General features: G+C 32.8%; 1 protein-coding gene across 1 annotated transcript in view; it reads right to left on the bottom strand.

The window, feature by feature from the left end:
* Positions 1–19,243, bottom strand: part of Cyt-b5 (Cytochrome b5) — a 34,750-nt gene that overhangs the window by 9,660 nt on the left and 5,847 nt on the right. Inside the window, exon 2 of the mRNA XM_072524111.1 lies at positions 1,440–1,645. Within this exon, the coding sequence (XP_072380212.1) occupies positions 1,440–1,645 (206 nt within the window). The remainder of the gene's footprint in view (positions 1–1,439; positions 1,646–19,243) is intronic.

Raw genomic sequence — 19,243 nt, 5'->3', positions numbered from 1 at the left:
GTGCTGTTTGATGACTTTAATTATACAATTATAATATTTCAGTACAAGCACAGTACAATCATTTCACGCCACGATTTATACAAACTGACGTCACTTGTATTTAAAATTTCCATCACATCAACCTTAGAGTTCAAATTTCCCTAACACAACTAATACGACACCCATACGGAGCTGCCCGATCGTTCATAGGCGTCAACATTATATTATAATAAGAAAAATATACTCGTGATTACATTGAGAAATTTAGAATTAGATTGATTAAATATACAAAAACATTTCTTATTATTAATAGTATAAATTTTATGCAACAATTATTTAAGTTTAATAATTAAAAAAATAATCATTTTTATTAAATATATTAAACAGTCATACGCCGGTGATACTGATTTGATATTTGGGTGTGTGACCAGAATGCCCACAGAGCGTTGACGATAATTTATAATCTTACAGTAGGAATTCTGTTTATGCTTCTTTCTTTTGTGTATCAATTTGATTCGCAATAACCTTCACTATGTATTTATAAATACGTACATATTTAATATAGCTTAATAGCTTTAAAAACTAATTATTGTTCTGTGTTGTGATTGTGTTTAAAAAATATCAAAACAACTGAATAGTCGCTGTAGAGAGCTGGTGGCTAAATTATACATTTTTATGTGATCTTTTATATTATGGAGTTAACGCATCTCGTTTTCCACATTATTGAAAAGTGAAAAAAGAAATTTTGAAAATGTGAATATTTTCTTTTTTAAAAATCCAGTTGACTAGTGTATTCTTAAATAGTCTTAAATAGTATTTTAAAAATTCCTCACTTATTAACTATTCTGATGTTTTGGCAACGCTGTAGGGTTCTCACGTCGTAAATCTTGAATGACGTGAAATGATTTCTGTATTAAAAATTCTATACGTAGAGGTGGCTTAGCTTTTAAAAACAAAGTGGCTGAAGTTATTGTTTATTTTAATTTGAACATTTAAAATAATGAAAAAACTACTCAATTAACTTAAATTAATGATAAAATTGACGTAATGCCGACATGAAATTTGTTATATTTTATGAAACACTTTGAAAAATTAAAAGAAAAGATTGAAAAACTAATAAGTAGAAATGTACCTGAGTTGCTTTATGTAAGTACAAGGTCATTGATATATTTTCTATTTTAATGACATTTTTAAAAAACTAGCGAATAAAAACTCAAATCTAGCTAGCGAATTTAGATTATTTTCACTGTCCATGCAGGATGAACATTCTAAGAAAATGCCGAAGAGAAAACGAAGAGGAAAATGATAAAGAAGAGGAGTTTGCACCTGAGGGACGAGTGACTCACGAAACGGTCTTGTATCACATGAATAAACTTCTAGAATACCTAGAGGACCAGGACCACGCGCTACTCGCTGAAAAAGAAAAGTTAACAAAAATAGATAAAGATAAATAAACTTACTTCTGCGACGATGAACTCTCGTTGTTACTTGATACTCCCCAGTCGACATTTTTGGCTTTAACGGCAGTACGTTCTGATTCGATGACCTCGCCGACTTTGTATTTGACCATCAGCTCTCTGGCGTCACTGGAGTGGCCGACGTCTTCGAATGCCTCGCTAGCTTCTTTACCAGCCTGTTCTAGCAGAACTTCTTCACCACCTGGGTGCTACAAACAAAATTATATCATGCTCGTGAAGTTTGTTTAAAACAAAGATAAGTTGCAACAAAAAAAAAAGGTTATCCATCTATATAAAAGGTTATGATGACAAGTCACACCGTTTGTCCAGAAAACTAACGACGCCATCTAGGAAAGAAATATGAACTACCACCATTTGACATTTCAATCATATTTTGTTGTTGTTAAATTAATAATATTGTATTATTAATTTAACAACATATTATCCAATTGAAGATTATCCAATGTCATCGACCTAGAGTCACATTAGAATTTAAATTTGGAACAATGTAAAACCATATATCAGGGGTGGCCAACCTTTTTAAGTCGAGTGCCAATATGAGAACAAAAAAAATTTGGCGTGCCACTAAAATTTTTCGACATACTAACATTAATAATATACGGTACAATATGTATTTCTTATGTAAATTCCACATTTTTCCGTTTAGTCAAGATAGTGGAGGTTTAAAAAATAACGTAATAAGTAAAACATAACAACAAACTTACTTTATTGTTAATAAAAATAAAATAAAAACGTTAAACAAAAAAACTTTAAATATTTTCTTATTATCTAAAATTCAAATTATTAAACAGTTACTTATTTAATGTGGTATTTGAACTTTTATTTTTTTAATTAATTCATCTATATTGGGATTAATTTCGGAACTAGCCAACAGAATTAGATTTTTTAAATGCATGTCAGTTAATCGTGACCGATATTTTGATTTTATTATGTTCATAATAGAGAACATTTGCTCACAAACGTACGTTGAACCAAATCTACAACAATATCTTAGAGCTAACTCGTGTAAATTAGGAAAATTGTTTGCTGGTACAAATTTACAAAATTCAATATAATTGGGATCAGTAACAGTTGAAATAATTTCCCTATATTTGGTTTTTAGTATAGTGTGGTTCTGTAAATCAATAATTTCGATCTGTATTTCAGCTGAGTAACAATTGATATCTTGCAGAGAAATAGAAAAAGGATTTATGAAAAGGTCAACATTCATTTTGTCTTTTTGAAAATCTTCAAACCGGGTATTGAATGAACCTAGCAAAATAGATATAAGGTTTTTAAATTTGTCATAATTTGGAGTTCTACTGACCTTGTTGGCTAATTCCTGCATTAATGTGAAATGTGTCAATCTCTGTTCTCCAAAATCGTTACAAAAAAGCATAAGTTTATTCACAAAAGAAGATATATGACCAACTAGAGTAGGAAAAATACAATTTTTTCCCTGTAATCTTAAATTTAATAAATTTAAATGTCTCATAATATCAGTGAGAAAAGCTAAATCCCAAAGCCAATCTTTATCATTAAGTAACGAGCACTCACTGGGTAGTTCATTGTTTTCTTGCAAATATTTTAAGACGCACTTATTCAAGTTCCAAAACCTTTCGAGTGCATTTCCTTTGGAGAGCCAGCGCACACTGCAATGGAGAAGTAACTCTCCATCTTGCTCCGTTTCTTCCGCGAACAGTTCTCGAAATTGTCGTCGATTCAATGCCCGAGCTCGTATTTTGTTAATGCAGCGTGTTACAGGGTCAACAACAGATGACATGTTTAGGTCCTTGGCACAAAGAGCTTCCTGGTGAATAATACAATGGTACTTAAAAACTTTTCTTCCCAAATAGTTTTCCAGTAATGTAACAAACCCCTTTAGTCTACCAACCATGCAAGGAGCTCCATCTGTACAAACACTATCTAATTTTGACCATTCAACTTTGTTGACTTCGATTACGTTTTTAAGCTGTTGAAAAATGTCCTCTCCTGTTGTTGTGATTAGTTGGCGCAAATCCAGAAGCTCTTCGGCATTTTCAAAATTATCATTGGTATAACGGACAAAAATGCTTAACTGCGCATTTTCTGTGTTGTCACTTTCATACAACGCTAAAGAAAAGAATTTGCAGGATTTTAATCCACTTATAATTTGGGAACAACATCCTGGCCCATATCATCTATACGGGGCATGACTGTATTTCGGGATAATGCAATATTATCGACCATATTTTTGATCTTTACATCTCCCACATTTTTAGCAAATATTGCCAGACTATTTTTAATTATCTCCTCTCCATCAGAGTAGGCTTTTTTCTTCCGGGCTAACAGCAGAGAAAGTTCATATGATGTTTTAACCATAGTTTCCATTTCATCACTTCTCTTCTGAAACAGTGACTGTTGGCTGGCTAGGGTTTTCTTTTTTTTTTTTTTCAATAAAGTCGGCTCGCAAATGTGAACCAATAGGATATTTGTTGCTGAAGTCCTTATGCAGTTGTTTATAATGTCGTTCCAGGTTAAATTTTTTCGGAACTGCTACAGACAATCCACATATCAAACAAACAGGCTTTGAAGTATTACGATTAGTAAATAAAAATTGTTCTTCCCAAGCAGGTTGAAAATCGCGAATTGCAATATCATCTTCGTATTTTCGTTTTGAAGTCGAAGGCTTACTCGTGGACATATCGAACAAATACTTTTAAAATTTTAAAGAAACAATGCGCGATGACAAAATGTGCACATACAACGGGGCAGTTTAAAATAAACTAAGCAAGGGTAACGCAGTCCTATTGCACATTACGACAGCTAGGATCACGTGCACCAATCGCAGCAATATCGCTCGCCAGAGGATGCAATGATGCCGCATCTATCGTAACTTCCGTAAACCTACCAAGTTTCTTCTTATTATTTTTTGTTTTTCAAGTTTTAATTTTTTTGAAAGTGTTTTAATCCAAAAAGCTACGCGTGCCACTGATAGGACTTAATCGTGCCACAGAGTGGCACGCATGCCGCGGGTTGGCCATCCCTGCCATATATTGATGTCACAGCTACAATTTTAGTGTTCAATTACAAAAGAAGGCACTGAGGATGATCTGATCTAGATCGAAAACGTCATGTTATGCTCCTGTATAAATGTTGACATTTTTTTAAAAAAAGTTTTAATTATATGTTTTATACCTAAATACAAATGTGGAGTGTTTTTCTTCTGTATAAGTTTTTTAAACGATGGTATGCAGCCAACTACTGGGATTTTCCCATTAATTTTTATATAAATAATTTCTTTTTTTTGCTTCCATACAAGCTTTAGTCAACAAACGTGCATCTTTCGTAAAAATCCTGTTAATTCATCATCTAAATCATTAATATTTTGCGACACCCCAATTAAATCCTAGATACATGTTATTGTTGACAAATTTTGTAATATCTTAAGGATCAATTGTTTCAACATTAGTTTGTCTCATATATTGTGGGTCCAGGTAAGTAGGCAACAGATTTTTATACATTGTGATTATTTGGCTGTGCAAATTTGTGATACCATTTATCGCTTTGGAAAAATTATTTAATTCCACAAATTTTTGTAAAACCCATTGCAAAAATAGGTAAAAAACTTCACACTCCAATTAATCCATTTATTAGTACATATTTTGTAATTCTAAACTGTTAATTTTTTTTAGCAGATTTACCCTTTTGGCGTGAGAAGACGTGAAAATAAGGCCAATAAGTCGATTATAATTAAAGCAGTTCACAGTATACTGTAACATAATAAAGACGTATAAAGAAGTACCTATATTTTTATTTATTTTGTTGTAATAATTTACGATTATTCTACACTGTGTTGGATTTTCTTATGGCATGTTTAACCTTTTCCTTCGATGATCAGTTTTCCATAATATACCTTTAAATGTTACGGTACTATAATATAATTTACAGGAAATACGTTCAATTTTAAGCGACCAAGTTTTTTTAAGCAATGATTGGATGGTCAGTGTCGTCGTTAATATGAAACCCAAGGTCGACGACAAAGGCCAAACATATATATATATGATGCGTGAGGCACCTCTGCTTGTAATGAAACGCGATTTTGATTGAGATTTTCGACGAGATTCCCGCTATTATGTAATAAAATTATGAAACCTTTTTTTATTTGAACGCTTAGTAAAGAGTTGTATTAATTTTTAACCTTTGGATTTCATGAGGTCAACGTTAGACCAGTTCTTATCTTTAAAATGCAATAAACAATGCTTCGGAAATGTATGTTGTAAATGCGGCATTATAAAAGCCTTTTTTTCGTTAAAAAAAAGTGATAAAGTTTGTTAGATATACACATATTAAATGTATGTAGTATACAGGGTGAGTCATAACTATTGGGACATAGACTAAGGACAGGTTATTTGGACCAAAATATGGCTATTGGGCCAAATATGCCTTAATAAAATGTTGCTGAGAAAAAAGATACAGGGTGTTAAAATTAATTTTTGTTTTTCGTTTTTTGCTAATAGTTTCCCTGTATATTTATAAATTGTTATCAAAATTGGCACAGAGACATAATCTTAGACAAGAAATAGTATTTTATTTACAATTCCACTATCAAATACCAAACTAATAAACAAAGTTGCAACTAACGTAAGGTTTCCGTTTTGACGATAAATCACTTAACTTAAAAGAACTCACAAAAACTCAAACTAAATGTTCTACATGGTCTCCTCCGATTTCTATGCCTTTTCTAATTCTTTTTATAAAGGATTTTCGGACGTTAAAAAAAATATTATTCTGTCCCCTTATAAGATTAGCTGCATTTTGAATGTATCTCCAAAGTTCGTCTCGTGTATTAATTTCATTGGCATAAACTAAGGACTTCATATGTCCCCAAAAATAAAAATCTAGCGGGTTGTACTCAGGACTTCTTGGTGGCCATTGAAAATCACTGCCTCTGCCAATCCATCGTTGAGGAAATACGTCATTAAGATGATTTCTAACAGCTAATGAAAAATGAGGTGGCGCTCCATCCTGCATAAACCACATTTTTCTTCTTACATCCAGTGACAGATCATCTAAAATATCACTAAGAGTATTTTCCAAAAAGAATAAATAAGAATCTCCATTTAAATTCGGAGGAAGAACATAAGGCCCTAGTAGTTGGTCGCCTATAATGCCACACCAAATATTCAATTTAAACTCATGCTGAAAATGTCTAGCTTTAATAGCATGCGGGTTTTCTTCTTCCCAATAATGACTATTTCGCCAATTAAAAACCCCTCGTCTGGTAAAAGTTGCTTCGTCGGTGAACATAATATTCTTAATAAAGTGTCTGTCGTTGCGATGTTTATTCAGAATACGTTGGCAAAACTGTAACCGTCGTGGAAGATCTGTTGGAAGTAAATTTTGAACAGGAGTGAAGTGATATGGATGGAGGTTCTCTTTTTTTAGAATTCTAACAATAGACGACTGACTTACTCCTGTTGCTGCTGATAGATGTGAACTTATTTCAGGATTTTCATCTACTCGAACCAAAAGTTCATCTTCTTGATTAGGTGTGATTTGTTTCGGTCGACCACCCCGATTTTTAGTGTGAAATGACCAAGTTTCACCTAAACTACGATATAATATTGCAAAAGTTTTGTGATTTGGTTGCCTTCTGTTTGCGTATAACATTCCATACCTTCTGGCTGCCGAGCGACCGCAAAAATTTTCTTGTGCGTATACGCAAATCATATCTCGCATTTCTTCATTAGTAAAATGATTGTGACGAGGCATTTCAATCAAAAAAAGTAATGATTACTTTTAAAAAATGCAACATTACACTACACTGTCACATCAAAAATAATTTACTCTGAACAAATGACATTTACCAACAACAATTATCTGACAGTCCAAAGCATACTTTTCATAAATGAAATAATATTTGAAATCCTTTTTTAAGACTCTAAGCAGTTCGACTGCGTTTTTATCGAAAACGGTTGAAATTATCATGTTTAAACAAGAGTACCAATTTTAGGTAAAAATGATGTTTACGTCATATTTTTTAATAAAAATTACAAAAAGTTTCATCAGAAAAAGTTTAGACTCAATTTGATCATTAGGAATGATCCACGTGGCGCCCTCTATGGCAAAACGTAAAATTGTAAATAAAATACTATTTCTTGTCTAAGACTATGCCTCTGTGCCAATTTTGATAGCAATTTATAAATATACAGGGAAACTATTAGCAAAAAACGAAAAACAAAAATTAACTTTAACACCCTGTATCTTGTTTTCTCAGCAACATTTTATTAAGGCATATTTGGCCCAATAGCCATATTTTGGTCCAAATAACCTGTCCTTAGTCTATGTCCCAATAGTTATGACTCGCCCTGTATATGTAGTATATTTGAATCCACATTCTTTTATTCTAGACCAAAGCATTCAATTAGGATAATTGCCTAAACCCATAATTTAGGAGCAGATACACTTTCGTCCGGAATATCGCAATGATTTCAGTTTTGCCTTAAATTTTTACCTGAAGAAATAACATTTTCGTCCAAGTCAAATATTTTTGCATATACACTTTCGTCCAGGGGTCGAGCTCCGCGGGGATAAATCCCATAATTAAAAAAAAAAGTTGTCTTACTGCGTTATAAAATTTATTATCTTAGATTAGTGAATTTCATTTACAACTTACAATATAAATAGCAAATAATAATAAACTTACTTAAAAACTAAAATAATGGGATGTATATTTAACATATTCCAGCCTAGAAATGGTTTTTTCATTAAAATTTTCTATTTTACTTTTCAAAAATTTCTCACGAGCTACAGTTTTGTTATTAGGTCTGTTACATTTATGAATACTTTAAATTCTACTGTAGATCTCATTTTGATATTGATTGATAGCCTCTAAAAACACGAATATATTCGGATAGTAAGTATTAAAGGATTTATGTAAATGTGAATGGAAAGATTCACATGTATTGGTTGTTCTCGTAGTTTCTGATGATTTTGCAGCCCAGAGTATCGGTGGAAATGTTGAGTTTTCATCAACATATTTCTCAACTAAATAATCAACAAAAGCATTTAGTTCGACACTCTCGGGCATAACTTCGATCAGATCAAAAACTAAGCAATCACCGACTTCTTGGTGATCTAGAAAAAGAAGACCAAAGCAATGACCAATCAATTTTCCCACTTCAGCTCTGCTTTTGTAATCATTTGTTAAGCCAAGTTCTTGAATTTTACATCACCAAGCCTGCGAAAGATGGAATCTACATCCGATTATTTTAGATTGACCCCAAACTGATTTAACAGCCTTATGAATTGATTTTTCAAAATCAATGACAATATCTTTTGGAAGAAAATTTAAAGAGCTACTACTCTTAAAAACTGTTGTTGAATGCAGTTGGCCTCCAGAATTTCATGAGAATGATTTAAGTTTTGTCTAGAAATGACTACATCATCCCCAATAAATTGTGTAGACGGCAGCGTTACAACCTTTGGTACGACATCTCCAGCGTGATTCCCCACTTTTTAACTTTTCGGCAAAATTGAATTTATAGTTATTCACGAATAAAAGAGGAGCAGCACCTCTTTTCGTTGCACTTTTTTTCACCACCATACGTTTGTCGAAATTCTTCATAACGTTTCAAGAATAAATGATTTTCATAACACAATTCAAGACTATAGCAATATAAACACTTTGAGAATATTTTCACAAATGAATAAACTCGAAGATTCGTACATATTTATATATTTAATACAGTATACTCCCTCTATAACGAACACGGTTATTACGAGGTTTCGCTTATAACGAGATACATTAGATGTCCCGTGAAATTTCTATTGAACTATAACCCTCTATAGTGAGGCAAATTTGGTTATAACGAGAGAAAATAAGATCCAAAAACGTGTTTTTTTTTACGTTTTTGGCCCAGTCGTGGCTATAAATAAATACCTTTTTAAACGGCCCTTCAATAAACGTAACTGCCGCCCGCAATAAACTTCTTTACAATGAATAAATACAACTGTTTCACATCTTATAGAATCTTATAGAAAATATGATAGATATAATGAAACTGGACAATTTAAAGCAGTTAAAAATGAGAGAGTTCTTAAAATTGCAGAAGCAATAGTTTATGTTATTCTTGGAAATACGGTTTATACATTATGTAGTTGGAAAAAAATGTAAGTACAGATTTTTTGTTTTAACGTATATCATTGATAATAAAAGTAAACAACTCTTTTATGTTTTAATATATTTCATTGACAATAAAAGTAAATCACTTTTTTTTAAAAACGCCATTCAAACAATATTTATTAGCATCTTATATTGCTCGGAATGGCTTAACTACAAGAAGTTAATGGTTTAGAAAACTACATATTCATATGTATGCACAGTAATATTGTTATCTGATATAACGAGATCGGCTTATAACGAGGTAATTAGTCTGCCATTTCAGTTCTCGTTATAGAGGGAGTCTACTGTATTAATTGCTTTTTCGAAAAGCATTACGAAAATGTACCTGACCCTTTGGACGAACTTGTATACCTCAATTTTAGGGTCTTGAACGGAAATGTATACCTTCTTTTATGACACTCATTATTTTGGACGAAAGTGTAATCGCCATAATTGAGCCCATAAAATTTATAGTGTTTTATGGTGATATGCATGAGCACTTATAGAATAGAATAGAATAGAATATCCGTAGAATAGTATACCTCTACTAATATTATACCAATGTGTAACCCTTTTTTGGCGTTGCTAGTCACCAATGGAAATACTGAGAACGTCAGCTAGAAGGTTGATGGAGAGTGAGTCGTGGATTCGAAACTAGCTTTTGGAATTCGTACTTGGGTCAACAGAACAAATTACCAGAGATAAGATGAGAAGTTAAGAAACGTTAGATCAACAACAATCTGTTGCTTTCTGCACATAAGATGACCTCTATATAACATAATGAGACCATCAGAAAGGGAGGATGAATATATATGTTCAATCTAGAACTAAATGGTTTCATAGAAAAAATGGTTTCATAGAAAAAAAAAGCAAGAACAAAATCAATAAACAAATTACATACATTCAATTCCAAGAAATTATGAATAACTACAAATTATAATATACGTGACAAAGATACAAAAACCAATACCTATTTAAAATCCAGAATGTTTTACAACAGATGAATGAATTAGCGTAAAAACCCAGCTGTTCGGAAATTAAATATGATACGAGCTTTAGATATCTATGTATCGCACAAACCGCTTGTCTTCGGATGATATAGTAAGAGGAATGTGCTAAAATATGATACGGCAGGAAAGACCAATGACTGTCACAGCTAATTACCACATAAATATCGATGTAAAACAATAAGATAATTTTGTATATGAAACAAATAATATATAAAATATATATATAGATACAGATGGTAAAACAAAACTCCAATTATACAAATTCTACGTTCTGCTGAAAGTTAAAGGTACATAAATGTTAAAACCAAAATCCCAAAATTAACACTAATAACACGGTAGCGTTCAACAGTACGACTAGATCAGAAGTTCTTAAACTAATTCAAGATTGAGAGAGGTGTTAGACAAGGATGCGTGTTGTCACCTGACTTATTCAACATTTATGGTGAACATGTCATGGGGATCAAGAAAATCTCCAATTTAAGATTTGCTGATGACACTACACTTGTAGCAGCAAATGAGCAAGAAATGTTTACTCTCCTGCGAAGAGATGAGTACGAAAGCAATAAAGTTGGTCTGAAAATCAATAAAGTTAATACAAAAATAATGGTGGTCGACAGATTCCACACTATTCAGCTAACTAACATGTTACAGGAATACTAGATAGTGGACAGTTTTGTCTATCTTGGGTCGAGTATAATTTAACGATGGTAACTGTGAAGCAGAAGTTTGGAAACGTATTGTTATGGGGAAAATGCGATGAGTCGCCTACCTAACGTTTGAAAAGACAGATATATCTCTAAAAATGTCAAGATGAGACTGGTGAATGCCCTTGTATTCTCAATATTTCTATACGGAGCAGAGACTTGGACTATTCGCGGACGCGAGCGCCACAAAATTGATGCCTTTGAGATGTGGTGCTGGAAAAATGCTATTCATACCTTGAATAGTTCATAGGACAAACGTTTTCATTCTAAACCAATTCGAGATTAAAAAGAGGCTAAGAATTCAGCTGGAAACTCATTCTGCGAAGCTCAGAGCAGCTGAAGATAGACACCAACGGAGAAAAATTGTTAGGAATATTGGAAGAAATCACGATCCTCAGTAATGGGGAAACGACAATAAAGAGAGTTAATTACGATTAAATCGGTCTGATAAATTGGGAGATTTCAATAAAGGTACAATATACAGTGTGTATTTAAAAAAAACCAAAGTGACTAATAATATTAGAAAAATGGTAAATCTGGCAACATTGCAAGCATCAAATTTTTAATCTCCATATTTCAGAATATTGTTATTCCGGTTTTTGTACAATTTGGACCATCCATTTTAGAGATAATTAGGCGTTTTCAAACTTTTGGTCCCCACTATTTAGAAAGTTCTTTACATGAAAGAACTGGTGCAAATCATTCACCACACCCAAACAGGATGAGTGGATTATTTTCTCGCAAATTTGTTCAAAAAATAACTAATATTCCGGAAACTCATGGTGATAAGTGTATATCCATAACGGAGTATAAAAACTGTGAAGGGCAGTGTTGGTTCTGTGAAACCATTCTTTGAAATTTCTGGCTAGGGTATGGATAATTTTCTCGTAAAAATTAATGATCAGTAATAATATGTTATGTATTAATTGTATTGTATAGTTATTATTTAGTACTATTTTGTAAATGTTCTCAAGTTTGCTGTTAAAGGATTGATTTGTTAATGGCAAATATGTAAGTCTATGAATATAGCAATCTATCTAAAAATCTAGTGTATGGGGAACCTCTAAATAATCTAAAATATACGGACAATTGCCACTCTAAAGATTTAAGAGGACATTGTGAGACATTCTCGTGCATGAAATATCTGTGAAAAGGTATGGCTCAAGATATAAAATTATGTAATTAGGGAAGTCGACCCCGCTTAGGGGTATAGGTAAAGAGAATGGGAAAAAGAAATGGACCAGGAATAAGAAACAGTTGAATATGCACATAAAACCCCATGACATGAAAGAAAAAACTAAACATAGCATAAGACAAATCACTCACTGGAAAAAAATCACTCAAATCAACGAAAAGACCCAAGAAACAACTCATAGAAAGAAATTTGATCGTTTACTGGACGGTAAGTATAGTCGGTTCGCTATATTTACGCGGGTTTCGGATTAAAAATTTTATTGTAAGTACCCAGTTTTAATTACCTGCTCTTTGGGGAAATATCAACTGGTCAAATGAAATGAAAAATAATCCATAATTTTTTTTAATTAAATAATAATGGAAAATCTTTTATATAATTGACAGTATAATAAGGAGAATTACTTCATTAATGGAGTCTAATGTGGCTAATATAAACCTAATAATAATTTTATATTACACTTCACACAGAAAATATGGTCTATGTATATTTGTTCCATGGAGAGAATTTCTAATGAAAAATAAAAAAATTTAACTTGCCAACAAAAATGAAAATCAGTCATTATCATCAAAAATATCATAATCGTCATCATCATCACTGTCATCACCATTAATTGTTATTATGATTGGACTTATTTCGTTTATTTTATTTTCACGAGTCCACCAATCTTCTATTAGTTTCTCACACTTGAATATACAGTTGCACCACACTTCTGGAGTTACAATTGAAAGTGCCTTTTGCCAAGTTTCCCGAACTGCGTCGTCGCTATAACCGTTAGGCCCAATATGGTTGTCATAATTATTGTTTTGCTATTCGCCATATATATTCGATGGGATTAAACTGGCAATGATACGGTGGCAGACGTAAAACTTGACGACCGTAACTTTCAATAATCTGATCCACAACAAAGGTTTTTGGTTTTGCGTGGATATTTGCCAAGCGTAATAATTCTGATTTTAAAATATGTTGTGTAAATGGTATATGTTCCTTTGTCAACCATTCTTTAATTTTATTAACAGTCCAAGAATTCGTTGGACTTTTGTTTAATACTTCAGAATGGTAAGGTGCATTGTCTAAAATAATTACGCTGGGCTCACTTAAACCTGGGAGAAGTTTTTCATGTAACCATTTTACAAACATTTCTGTGTTCATATTATCGTGATAGTCACTTGATTTTGATTTAGATGAAAATATTAAATCAGCACCTTCTATAAAACCCGATTTCCCTCCTGCATGTAAAATTATGTGTCGCTTCCCTTCTCCATCAGTATGTTTGATAGACTTTACGTTATCATCTTGCCATATTCTCTTGGTTGCACCCCTAGAAAGTATCCATGTTTCCACTAAATATTTAAAATTTGCCCTTTCTTCTTTTAATTTAGAATATTTTCTTAGAAAGTTAATTCTTTTATGCACAACAGAACTTCTTTCACAAAGGGCTTTTCTGTTATCCTCCTTTTGAAATTTGAAACCAAAATTATGTATCACTTGCCATAGACTTGTTCTGCCAATTTCGTCAAATTTTCTATCTTTTAATTTCGAGAGAATTGTATTTAAGGTCACATGTTCCTTGTTGGCTCGCATTCGATAAATGGTATCACGAATTTCAAATTTTTTTCCATCTGGAATATCTTTCGTTTTCAATGATAGGCGAATTTTTCGGTGATCTTCTTTCGGCCGTTCATTATTGCGATTTTGTAATACTCCTCTTAGTTTGGTTTCACTAATTCCTAGAGCATCACATTCGCGTTGTTGAACAGACGTTACCGATTTTAAAGGACCGCCATTTTCTTTTTCATCCGTAAAATACTTATGTACACTACAAATTAGACTATCTACATCTAACACACGTCTAGGCATTTTTAAATATTTCCACCAAACATACAATGTCAACACTGACAAAGAATCAATTCAACTGCAATATTGTAACAAATTTATACCTACCCTAATGTTATTTTAATGTATTTTAAAATATGACCATTAATGCAGTTTTTACCTAATTTTCTGAGAAGTCGTTTACTGCAACTGGTAATCAATGAGTCATTAGCATAATTTTGTTAATCCGAAACCCGCGTAAATATAGCGAACCGACTATACTACTATATTCAAACGCCTCGCTAGACTGCTCAGGAATCGAGAAATTTTTTAAAAAAATCCAGTTTTTGCGCTCCCCAAACTCTAATATACGCGCAGTCACTGTCTAATTATAACACACAAATTTCCTGTAAATAAATTCGCTTATTAAAAAAACCATTTCGACAATCATGCGACATCAATTCCTTCAAATCATCCTTAAACTTAACAAGTGAAATCTAATTTTGTGGTCGACCTTGGCGTATGTATTTCTTGTTTTGTATTCAATCGATGCGATTTTGGACATCGATCCGTAATTAACTTAAAATTATAAATTTTACATTGTTCGCAATTAAAATTAGTCTGTAACTTTCGGAACTATTTGCTTTGAAGGGAACGATAATAACGTCATTAGAATTATTTTTTATACATGTAGCTGTACTTTACAACCTGTTCTTGAAAGAAATAACATGGATACTCCAGTCGTCAGAGACGAAAATGCCACTGACCATCTAAAAATGAAAATGTCAATTTTAGGAAGCTAAAAAAGATGCAAAAAATTCACCACTTTTACACCCAGGCTTTCCCCCAAAACCACCCACGTAGAGGGGGGAAAACGGAAAAAAAATTTACGATTTACCAAGATCTCTACGCCATAGAAAAAAATGTTTCAAATAAGAAATGTAGCTAAGTTAATTTTGAACAAAAACGTTTATTAGCATTTTTTGTGTAGAATTAAATGAATTTAATTTTCCTTGTGGATTTTACTATTAATCTAATCGAAGTAAAAATCTTAAAACAAAGTCGACGCTTCTTGTGGTAATATTTTTATACTATTTGTGTACCAATAATTGTACACGAATTTGGTATGTAATAAACAAATTAAATTGCTATTAGAAAGTAGGAAAATTCTTAGAGGTACTCGATTAAGAAATAATCGCTAATTATTACGGTAAATATAACTAGAGATATACATAACTAGTGATTATTTGATAAATAAATAAATTGTTTAGTAATTAAAAGTCATTAAAAAAGTCATGATTAGTTTGAAAACTAACTGATTTATCTCAAACTTTCATCGCATTTAAAACGAAGCCAATATTGGCATAATAATTAAAAAACGATATATTGTATTAACTTATCATTTATTTATAAAAGCTCTGAATAATTGAATCTCTTTTTAAGCCAAAAATTCTTCTTCTAACTCTGTATCTACCCTTTGTCTTTCGTTCCGTTAGTTCTAGGATAGTAATCTGGGCATAAAAATAAGCTACGATAAACCAAAACTTCAACAGAAACAGTTTAAAACTGTTTTGACAGAGTTACGTGCTAAAGAACAGAAGGGAGAATCTGACTTGGTTAATACGGACTTCCGACAGTTTATATAAATCAAGTCTGACGCCGCTCCGTGCGTGACTGACGCGACACCTACCACCTTCATCTGACAGTTTTGGACCTACCAATTTTCAGGGTAAACATATGACATTAATGACATATGTTTGACATTGTTAAGTACAGGCGAAATTGACAATTATTAATAATTAACTTTTTAATTATATGTTTTCAGTTTATGTACAAAATAAAATGTAGTATTAAAAACTGGGTTTCTCAAAATTCATCATAATATATCTTTTTAAGCCCAAACGGAAAAGAAAAGTTAAAAATCTAGTACTGGCAAATCAAGTGTTTCACGTGAAAGGGCATATAATTAAAAACAGTAATAGTAAAAGTTATGATATAAAAGCTAAAGTCATCAGGCACTCTGCAGTTAGCTTGAAGCCCTATAAAATATCATTTAAGGTAAATTATTTAAATATTTCAATTGCATAAAAATGAGGTTACGTTTTCCTTTTTCATATTAATAGCACGGATCCATCTTTTTCTTTTCTCTAATTTATATGTAATCTTTGGGAATCTATAAAAACTACACTTACTATTTTTGCTATTATTAGCACAACTAAATACGCAACGTGTATTTGCACACATTTTTAATAAAATTTATGCGTAAAAAGATAGTGTCAAATTTTGTCATATTTCGCCGCTACGCACGCTGGCATCGTTTCAAGGTACCCCTAGCATGGTCACGCACGGAGCGATGACGAAGTATAAGTGAACCTCAGCGACGAAATCATATCCAACAGACTGTAAAATGCCCTCCTTATTATATATTTAGAGGTTTTTTCACAACAAATGGCGCTGAAAGCTTACTTCTTAAAGGTATGATGAATTCCGGTAAATACATTTTAACATGACTTATCTCCTTGTCATAATTCGAAATTTATCCAGACTTTTACGCAGGAAAATAACATAAAAGTGCTTCATTGGCCTGGTAATTTACCAGATCTAAATCCGATTGAAAACTTATGGCATACTCTCAAGAAACGTTTAGCTAAGATGAATTGCACCACAAAAGAAAAACATAAAAAATGCTATACGTGGTTCAACGATAAAGGACGCTAAAAACTAGTGGAGTCAATGCCAATCTCATAGAACGTAATTAGAAGCAAAAAATTATTAACAATTCTGAAAAGTACTTAAATCCTTCTTATACTGACTTATCGTTGCAAGCATTCGCTAGACACGTGATGTACAAACACAAATCATTTATGCGTGTTTTTAATTTGTATAATTAACCATTTTTACGTTTCCAGCCATGACATATATTTTCAAAAGTGTAGATATAATCTCATAAAACATTTGAATTATTATCAATACACACTAAATACGATTTCAAATCAAGATATATTAACATAACGATAAGGAATATGGTTTTTACTTATACCTATTAATGAAAAACATGTTTTAAGTGATGTAGCGTAGGCGCAATGAAAGAATCTACCCCTTTGTCGTTAAATCCCGATGAGAATATGGTAATTTTACGATTTAATAGTTGTTGGACAAGTTTTCGTGGTAACTTCGACTGTGTCGAGGATTTTATAAATTCCTATCGTAGACGAAACTAAGGCACCACCACAATGTTTAAAAAAGGAACGGCGTTATAAAATAATATCTTCGCTTATGGCTAAGGAGTGTGTTATAGGACGTCCTAGAAGCAAACTGGGTTAATTTTAACGAAAGTACAAGCTGAATATAGCCGCAAATGTCAACCATGAAATAAAATATTTCGGTTTGGCAATGTTGGCATGTTTTTATATGTATAATTTGTATGCTACAAATATAAAAAAAAGCTTTAGAAAAGTACATTTTGATTATACATTCTGGGCCAAAATTAACCGACCACCTTAAAAATGCGTAATTTTTGATTTCTTATATCTCCTAAACCTGTTGTCCGATTTAAGTGATTTTTTTAATATGTTATAGCCTTATTCCTTGACAATATCTTTATAATAATATTGTTGCTAAACAGGTAAATTTTCATTGTATACCGGGTGTACGAATCAAACTGTGTTTTTTTCTTTAAGTTTGCATCGCCCTGTGGAATATTCTAACATTTGTAGAATACTGAAATTAAATCGTACCTGTAGCCTCATGCTTTCTCAACATTTTGTTTTTTGATTGATTCGCTTATGTTGGATAATACAAAAGTTAGGTGCTTTAATAACTAGACATGTTTTTTATCAACTTTTATCTCCACGAAAGAGAAAAAATAATCTTTTTGAAAAAGTCATTTGTTACTGTAAAAATCCAATGAATAAAATCTTCGAAGAAAATTCAAATTAACAATATTTTGGAAATCAAAGTCTAATTGAAAAAAATTGGGTATCAATAATGGATGTTGCCGCCTGTAGCCCTTAGGACTTCTTGGAGCCGGTTTGGCAATCTATTCCTGGATATCAGATTGGGGGATATTGTGCCACTCCTCTACCGCAGCTGTCTTCAGCTCTTCAAAGGATACAGGGGCTGGTACTCTTGCTCTTACCCGTCTTTTGAGGTTGTCCCAGATATGCTCAATTGGGTTAAGATCGGGACTGTGTGCTGACCATGGTAGAACTTGAATCCCGACCTCATTAAGGTACTCACGGGTAGATCTTGCTGTATGGCAACATGCATTAGTCTGAAGTTATCACCAATGAATGGTGCAAAAGGCATGACATGGTCTTGGAGAACTTCTTGGGCGTATACTTGGGCATTCACACTGCCTCTACCGAACACAACAAGATCAGTACGCGCTTGGTAAGAAATACCTCCCCAAATCATTATTGACCCTCCTTGGTAAGCCACTGTTTCGGTTATAGCGCATGCAGCAAACCTCATTTTGACGTCTATAGACACGTTTGCGTCCATCTGAACCTTTTAGGGCTATTCTGCTCTCATCTGAGAACACATTCTTCCATTCCGCCATAGTCCAGTTAGCATATTCTCGCGCAAAATGAAGTCTAGCCCTACGGTGTTGTGTGAGCAGTTGTGGTGCACGAGATGGACGAAAAGCCCTCAAGTTTATTTCTGACAGTCTTCTTCTAATCGTTTGTCTACTCACACTAACGTTCCTCACCTCAAGAAGAGACCTACGAGCTTCAGAAGCGGTGCAAAAGCGATTTCTCAATACTTTAGTGACAATGAAGCGGTCATCTCGAACTGAAGTGCATCGTTTTCGGCCTTGACCTGGCCTGCGGTTGTACGATCCTGTCTCCCGAAGTCGTCTGATGGCATCTTGTACCGTAGTTCTGGATACATCGAGTATACCAGCGATATGACGTTGACTGTAACCAGCATCAACTAAA

The sequence above is a fragment of the Diabrotica undecimpunctata genome, chromosome 2 (assembly GCF_040954645.1).
Source record: "Diabrotica undecimpunctata isolate CICGRU chromosome 2, icDiaUnde3, whole genome shotgun sequence".
Lineage (NCBI taxonomy): Eukaryota > Metazoa > Arthropoda > Insecta > Coleoptera > Chrysomelidae > Diabrotica > Diabrotica undecimpunctata.
Note: the sequence above shows the minus strand (reverse complement) of the source record. Positions and strands in the feature narration are given on the sequence as shown.